Source organism: Clytia hemisphaerica, unplaced genomic scaffold (genome assembly GCF_902728285.1).
Source record: "Clytia hemisphaerica strain Z4C2 unplaced genomic scaffold, Clytia hemisphaerica genome assembly, whole genome shotgun sequence".
Taxonomy (NCBI): domain Eukaryota; kingdom Metazoa; phylum Cnidaria; class Hydrozoa; order Leptothecata; family Clytiidae; genus Clytia; species Clytia hemisphaerica.
In genome coordinates, this window is record NW_027104385.1 from 349349 (window position 1) to 357979 (window position 8631).

The following is an 8631-nucleotide window of genomic DNA, read 5'->3' on the forward strand; positions in this document are numbered from 1 at the left end:
ATCGATGCCGACTTTAACTTCCAATCTTTGCTGAACCTAACTTCCTATCCTTTGGCTCCTGTATCACTCAAACGTACTGTGATAAACAACGTGTCCAAAATCATGAAATTAAACGTTTGAAAAACTCTCATGTGGGTAGGAACTACAGGAAACTGATCGAAAAATCTCATGGTTTTGATTTGGATGAAGACGGAGAACAAAGTGAAAATGAAAATGGGGATGGAGTTGAAGAGGAAGGAGATGAAAAAGGAGATGAAAAAGGGGATGGAAGTGACGAGGATGAAGATGAAGAAAGAGATCAAAGTAATGAAGAAGAGAAATTAGAGGAAGGAGATGAAAAAGGGGATGGAGGTGACGAGGATGAAGATGAAAAAGGAGATCAGAGCAATGAAGAAGAGAAAGTAGAGGAAGGAGATGAAAAAGGAGATGGAAGCGACGAGTTTGACGATGAAAAAGCAGATCAAAGTAATGAGGAAGAGCAAGTAGAGGAAGGAGATGAAAAAGGAGATCAAAGTGACGAGTTTGAAGATGAAAAAGGAGATCAAAGTAATGAGGAAGAGCAAGTAGAGGTAGATGAAAAAGGAGATGGAAGTGACGAGTTTGAAGATGAAAAAGGAGATCAAAGTAATGAGGAAGAACAAGTAGAGGTAGATGAAAAAGGAGATGAAAGTGACGAGGAAGACCAAGAAGAAGATGAAGCTAGATTTGGCGACTTAATGAATGCGGTGGTTCTTGATGACAAGGAAGGCTATCACGAACATCGAAGATCCTTTGCTATTGATTTGATAAAATCCGTTGTTACAAATATAACTAAGGAATCAATTGACTTGGTTTTTCCTAGAAACAAAACTCCATCAGGCAAAATCAAAAAAATGACCCAGTTGAATACTGAAGGGAGGAAGTCGCCACACTCTATCATCGAGGAAGAAAGCGAGGATCCCCAAGATGTAAGTTTTTTTAATGAAGTTGGTTTGGATCATTCAACGGCGGAGAGCTTGGCAAACAAGAAACTAACAAAAACCAAATTCTTCACGAGAGATTTCCATGGAAAGAAAGCTTCTTATATGATAACTCCTGAATTTAGGAAAATTCCAATTATTTGTGACCAGAAAACACTCAAGAGAAGACGTGGAGGAAACTGGGTCGACATCACTCTAAAACTTATTAAGGAAGCAAACCCGTTCTGTTCTTGGAAGTTCACTTACAACCACATCAGAAAAAATAAAACAAACAAAAAAAATTCAAGTTACTGGGTGGCAAAAGCAAAATGTACATTTGTTGATTGCAATTGTCGTGTTGAAATAACCCAAGAAGATAAAGAATCTCTGGAGCTTGTTTTCCATTTTATTGGCGACATAAACCACGATGTTACTAAGCCTAAATCGACGAAAATTAACGGCGAAGCTCGAAAGCAAGTAAAATCAAAATTAAGTTAAGCCTCTTGGCACTATTTCAGAGGGCAATTAAGAACTGAAGGGTGCATAAGTTGTATAATTTGATTAAATATTAGTCTTATTTTTCCTAATGTTACTACTAATTTACATAAAAATGACTTCCAATAGTTTCCAATTCCAAAGATAACTGCTCTCCCCCACAGGAGCCCAACTTGTCATTTCGGCCGAAATGAGGTTTGACGGTTACAAATTTTTAGAGGGAGCACGCTGCGAGGGAGAGCGCTGAAATTTTGCACACACACCCTTGAGAATAAACTCTATTGGCTTCCAATAGTTTCCAGTTCCAAAGATAATCGCTCTCCCCCACAGGAGCCCAACTTGTCATTTCGGCCGAAATGAGGTTTGACGGTTACAAATTTTTAGAGGGAGCACGCTGCAACGGAGAGCGCTGAAATTTTGCACACACACCCTTGAGAATAAACTCTTTTGGCTTCCAATAGTTTCCAGTTCCAAAGATAACCGCTCTCCTCCACAGGAGCCCAACTTGTCATTGCGGCCAAAATGAGGTTTGACGGTTACAAATTTTTAGAGGGAGCACGCTGCGACGGAGAGCGCTGAAATTTTGCACACACACCCTTGAGAATAAACTCTATTGGCTTCCAATAGTTTCCAGTTCCAAAGATAACCGCTCTCCCCCACAGGAGCCCAACTTGTGATTTCGGCCGAAATGAGTTTAACGGTTACAAATTTTTAGAGGGAGCACGCTGCGAGGGAGAGCGCTGAAATTTTGCACACACACCCTTGAGAATAAACTCTATTGGCTTCCAATAGTTTCCAATTCCAAAGATAACCGCTCTCCCCCACAGGAGCCCAACTTGTCATTTGGGCTGAAATGAGGTTTGACGGTTACAAATTTTTAGAGGGAGCACGCTGCGAGGGAGAGCGCTGAAATTTTGCACACACACCCTTGAGAATAAACTCTATTGGCTTCCAATAGTTTCCAGTTCCAAAGATAACCGCTCTCCCCCACAGGAGCCCAACTGTCATTTCGGCCGAAATGAGGTTTGACGGTTACAAATTTTTAGAGGGAGCACGCTGCGACGGAGAGCACTGAAATTTTGCACACACACCCTTAAGAATAAACTCTATTGGCTTCCAATAGTTTCCAGTTCTAAAGATAACCGCTCTCCCCCACAGGAGCCCAACTTGTCATTTCGGCCGAAATGAGTTTAACGGTTACAAATTTTTAGAGGGAGCACGCTGCGATGGAGAGCGCTGAAATTTTGCACACACACCCTTGAGAATAAACTCTATTGGCTTCCAATAGTTTCCAGTTCCAAAGATAACCGCTCTCCCCCACAGGAGCCCAACTTGTCATTTCGGCCGAAATGAGGTTTGACGGTTACAAATTTTTAGAGGGAGCACGCTGCGAGGGAGAGCGCTGAAATTTTGCACACACACCCTTAAGAATAAACTCTATTGGCTTCCAATAGTTTCCAGATCCAAAGATAACCGCTCTCCCCCACAGGAGCCCAACTTGTCATTTCGGCCGAAATGAGGTTTGACGGTTACAAATTTTTAGAGGGAGCACGCTGCGACGGAGAGCGCTGAAATTTGCACACACACCCTTGAGAATAAACTCTATTGGCTTCCAATAGTTTCCAGTTCCAAAGATAACCGCTCTCCCCCACAGGAGCCCAACTTGTCATTTCGGCCGAAATGAGGTTTGACGGTTACAAATTTTTAGAGGGAGCACGCTGCGACGGAGAGCGCTGAAATTTTGCACACACACCCTTGAGAATAAACTCTATTGGCTTCCAATAGTTTCCAATTCCAAAAGTAGTCACAAAAACTTCAAAACGCAAATTTGAGAATATCAAACGAATATCAAACGAATATCAAACGTCAAACGTAGAATATCAAACCAACTTCAACTTAATAACTTCTTCTTCTTAATCAATATGAGGATTCCCATTTCTGTAAAATCGTGATTCCCCATGGTTGCGAAATGGTGGCTATGGCTAATTCCTTTGTTCTTTTTCTATTTTCTTTTGTTCTATGTGATGTAAAGACACTTCACAAATCAAAGTACTTCCACTAACTGAGTGGTCACCGGGACGTATTAACAATTGGGCACATAATCGATTTTTTAGCAATTGACCTTTTTCTGAAAAACAGAAATCAAATCCTGTTGGGATATCTGCATTAATAACTAAACAATTTTAAAGAAAGTGTAGGACCAGAAAATGTCATAAAAAAGCACAAGTCTGAACTGGTCTGAATCATACTTAGGGGGGGTAGGTTGTTGTAAAAATGTCCCCCTAAAAACACTTATTAAAAATATTAAATGGAAAAAATTGTTATTATTTAAACAGAACCCGTATTTCACTTGGGGATGTTCTGATGATCTAGCATTGAGATTGAAGAAAACTCTTTACTGCTCTGAAGATGATGATTGTTATGACGTTTCATCCATTGCACTAACAGGTAGCAATATTAATCAAATTCAAATCACTCAATGCAATATCATAGTGATTTTTCATACATGTAAAATATGTGAACTCTGGAAAAGTAGTAATTCAGAAATTCTAGGAAAGCAGGGACCATTATTAGCTCCATTTAACTGGCTCCATTTAACTGGCTCTTGTGGGTGCTTTCAAATATTACATGAGTAGTGGGGCTCCTGTTTCCTCAACGTTGTCAGAATAAAAAATACGGAATCAAAAAGAGTATGATGTTATTTGAACATACTCGTATCCTTTAGAATCGTGATATAACTTAAATGTCAAGTCTCTGAAACCCAAGACAGGTTTCACTATTTTTTTGTAATGACTTACGTTTCAGATTAATCTATATACTCGTGACTAAAGCATTATTTATTCCTCTCGATTTTTCTCAGATGTTGCTGTATCTATTCTCAAAGAATCAGCAAGATGTTCTAGAAGGAAGATAACACATCGCTATGCAAGCTCGTTAACCAGGTAAAATTACATCTTTCTTTGTCTTTAATCACTTTGATAATGTCCAAAAATAGATATTAGCTTGAAAGTTTATCTTATAGGTGACAGTAAATGGTTTTTTTAAGTTTCTTAAACTTTCGAATCCTTTATTATTATTATTATTTTAGGCAGCTTTCCATATCACCATGTGCACTTATAATGAGCTTGTTGTACTCAGAAAGACTCCGACAATGTAATCCAGGTTATTTGGACCGTATCTCGTCCTCTGATTTGTATGTCATCTCAATGGTAAGTTTAAACCCTTTTATTATTGGTGGTAGTGCTAGTGGTTCCTATTAGAAAATTATATAGTGGCAAAAAATTAGGATTTACTCTTAGGGACCTGAAGTAACAAACTGTTGGCCCTCATTAACAACAGGACGGAATATCAACTAATTGTCAAATACAATAAACAGGGATAGTTGGTGGAAAGTTTGCAAAAATTAGCAAATGATAGGTTGATTATAAGGCACCAGTAATGATGATAATATTTTAATAACAGCTATTAAAAACACTTGTCACTCTCTCCTCAGTTGGTGGCTACAAAATTTTTACACGATGAAGGAGAACAAGAAGAAATCTACAATGACGAATGGGCTGAAGCTGGTAATTATTTTTTTTAATTGTAGGTTTTCTATTTCCTACCCTAGGCTAAGATTTGCACACCTGCTTAGTTCCACCTTAACTGGAATATTTTGAATTGCTTGATCACATTTTGTGTCAAACTTAACTTTGAAGAAACTAATTTTTCCCTTTTTTACAGTTTTCACCAAAACCATATTAAAAATCACTTCCAAGGGGGGGGGTTTCAAAATATTCTCCATAGATGGGTTGAGAACATCGCTCTTTTACTTTCAGCTGGACTAGCAGTTTCAACTGTCAACCGTTTGGAAAGAGAATTCCTGGACGCCATCGTAAGTTTTCAATAAAATATCTAATTTTTTAATATTTATCGTATTAAACCATGTAAATAAATAATCCCGGCGGGTTCTAGGTTCACATTGCCCGACCTACCACCCTCGGATACTTAGCAGGACTAAGAAAGAGGATAAATAGGAAAAACCTCTAAGAAACTTCGTTGGGAATGAGTTGACATTGCATTACACTTCGCAAACGAGACACGAGTGGCCAATGACGTGATTTATTAAAAGGATTATTGTATTTTTGTGTCTGTTGTCTCTATATTTTAATTTTTTTTAAGGATTGGAATATTTACGTTAAACCGGCCGATTTCCTTGACTATTGCTCGAAAATTGAAACCAAGATAGCTTTAAAGTATGGATTGCAACGCGGATGGTTTTCATACACCGACCTCGCACAATTCTTACACGCCATACAATACCAGACTGTTTTGAAAGACGTCATCGAAAAGACGGTCACTGTAAGTGTTCATTGATTTATCTTCGAATCAGTTCGAATGTTTATTTTCGTAACAGCTTTAAAATTCCAAAACCTTAAAAATTAAAAGTTGTTGAATGTCAAAAGAATCTTGAAGATAAAAAGATCTAGTTTTAAGGTTATGTAATCGTCGCACATAGTTTGATATTATCTAAAACTACTATAAAATATCAAATATCTCGATAAAGTTATCTAATGAAAAAGTAAACTCGTAATAATACTCGACTGTATGAGGTGAAATTAATCAAAGAGGATCTTTTAAAAAACATGTTTCTGTTTGGTTTAATATAATATTTGCATAAAATTTGCTAGCCATGACGTAAGTTTAGAATTCCGTAAATTTCATAATGTTTTCAAAACTTTTTTTTTTATTTGACAGGTCATCTGTGGTTGTGCTTTGGTTTATGGTATGTCACTCAGCATTCTCGTTTCCACCGCCCTCACTTACGCCTCTCAAACAAGCCACCGCATTCAAACGATCACCCAAACATCGACCAATCACACCCGTGTAAATGATTTCACGCCTTTATCAATGTTGCCTTCTTCAAGCATATTCGCCAGTTTCTCCGACCGTCGACTGACCCGTAGACGAGGCTTCAGAAGCCATCGCAAAACAACAGATATGAACGCCAACCAACCCGAAGCAAATCTCGAAGAAATAAGCGATCTTGCTCTTGAACGCTTACAGGAAAATGTAACCGCCTCACGCCCAACACTGCCTTGCACGGCAGATTCCCAAACACACGCCTTACGCTTTGAATCGCAACTCCAACACAGGGCACGGCAAACACGGCTTTCAATCACGTTCGACTTGACAGATCGCCGATTCATGGCATTCGACGAGGTTGGATATCACGAAGAATTTTCGAAAAACGTTGCAAAATGTTATGGTTATGCGGCTACAAATGTAAAGAAGAAGATTGACCCTATTGGAAGCATTTTACGTCGGAACGCAAAGAAGTTTATGTATGATCCTCGTATCCTAGGAATGACTGTTATTTAATTGATCGTTTTTCTCACTACTATTTTTTCACTACAGTATTCTTAATTCAACCTTCCTATCTCATAACCCAAAATTCACCATTTTATGTGTTTGTTTATTTGAAATTGCCTGCCTGTTTAGTCCAACAAATCTGTTCTTTTGTACGCATTTTCTTCCTGTAAACTTAACAACTATGCCATATTAGTACATAGGCTTAGAATTGTGCTTTGTTTCGATACTGTATAAATGATTTAATCAATATGTAATACATTATCATAATACAAGGTGTCCCGGAAAAAAAGCACTATATCAAACCCTGACACAGTAATTTTTTCGAGACACACCATATTCTTCGTATTTCTAATTTTCATTAAAGCTCTCTAGTGTTTCTGTTTTTTATGGGTAATATCACTCCCGAAGTAGCCAATTCTTTAGACTTAGACCACTATAAACAGCTCCAGGCTCCAAGCTCCAACTTAGTCTATGAGCACTCTTATAGGCGGCCACTAGTGACCCCCCTAACCGGAAACTTGTGCGGAGCGAAAGAAGATAAATTAAAATTTTGCTCATCCCTTATTAAACATCGTGTCTTTTGAGACCACGTTCACACACTACGGTTCTGTTTCGCTCCGAAACGAAAAGAAGTCATTCTATTGGTTAAGTTCAAGTCTTACGTCAATTCTAACCAATAAAATGGCTTCGTTTCGGAGGGAAACGGAACAGTTACGTGCGAACACAGTCTCAGCTTTAGGAAATAAGCAATCATATTATGTACATGTCTATGTCGTTTGAAGAAGTTTCCTTAAAATTGAGAATAAAACTTGAATTACTACCAAGTCAAGTAAATTCGTTTCTTCAATTTATTCCCCTCCTTTTGTAGTTGTCATTTTTTTGTAAAAGATTTTTTACAGTATTGAATATTTGTAGTATATTAGCTAGCCATGTACCTATACCGTATGGATATAATCACTTTCAATAAATGTGTTTATATAGCAATGAAACTAATGTTTTTTTATTCAGTGCTTTCCTACCTACAAGATTTGATCAACCTTCTACTCAAATATAGTATTTTATAAGAAGAACCAAATAAACTTTGAGGCTCGGCTGTTCTTATTTTTTTGGCACTTTGAGCCTTAAATTGTTCTTATTTATAGTGTGAAATTGAGGTTTTTAGGCTTTATGCCCAATTTTTGCCACTTTGAGACCTAAATTGCTTAAAATTGAGTAATTCCAGGCTCAGCATTGTTCTTAAAACTTTCTTATTTTTTGGCGATTTTGAGGATTATCATTCTTATAAAATTGTTCTTATAAAATAATAAAAAGAGTTTACTTGAAATAATTTTGGAATCTAAACTACTTACTTTGTTTAAACTGAGCCTGCTACTAGCTCTAAGGAAGATATATGGGATTACCTTTTTGGGTGATTTTGCATACAGTATTATATTTTGACTATAGTCCTTATTAATAACGGTTTTATTGACAGACTTTGTTTTCACCTGCGCGAAATTTTGATTTTCGGGAATGAATTCTTGTTTTAACACTTAGCCTTCTTGTACTATAAAAGTCATGTTTAAAATTTCGGTCGATAGTAAAATGTTCCATCTCGCGCACAACATTGATTGAACATTCATTACCGTTGTGGACCTTAGATGTATGTTAAAATAACGTTGTGTGTCGGCTGTGGTTTCCAGTAAAGGAAACTTGAAAATATATAGGCCTACAGTTAGTTTAGGCCTAAAGTACTCGACATATAGTACCTATTAAAATGTATTTAATATGAAATTTTTTTGTAATATCTTAAAAAATAGAAATTCTTGAGTTTCTTTGTACCAAAATTAAAAAATGTATGGTTTTTTGA

The 8631-nt window shown here is 37.2% G+C and overlaps 2 protein-coding genes across 2 annotated transcripts in view; both read left to right on the top strand.

The window, feature by feature from the left end:
- Positions 1-6867, top strand: part of LOC136819443 (protein CNPPD1-like) — an 84284-nt gene extending 77417 nt beyond the window's left edge. The window contains exons 3-9 of the mRNA XM_067075666.1: positions 3770-3881; positions 4294-4375; positions 4522-4642; positions 4927-4999; positions 5252-5307; positions 5595-5774; positions 6171-6867. Coding sequence (XP_066931767.1) covers positions 3770-3881; positions 4294-4375; positions 4522-4642; positions 4927-4999; positions 5252-5307; positions 5595-5774; positions 6171-6794 — 1248 coding nt within the window. The 3' untranslated portion in view covers positions 6795-6867. The remainder of the gene's footprint in view (positions 1-3769; positions 3882-4293; positions 4376-4521; positions 4643-4926; positions 5000-5251; positions 5308-5594; positions 5775-6170) is intronic.
- On the top strand, positions 27-1436 carry LOC136819426 (gametocyte surface protein P230-like; the record flags this gene model as incomplete). The annotated part of the gene is made up of 1 exon (XM_067075651.1): positions 27-1436. A coding segment is annotated over one exon (1410 nt), but the record flags the coding sequence as incomplete, so codon positions are not given.
- Positions 6868-8631: the final 1764 nt, after the last annotated feature.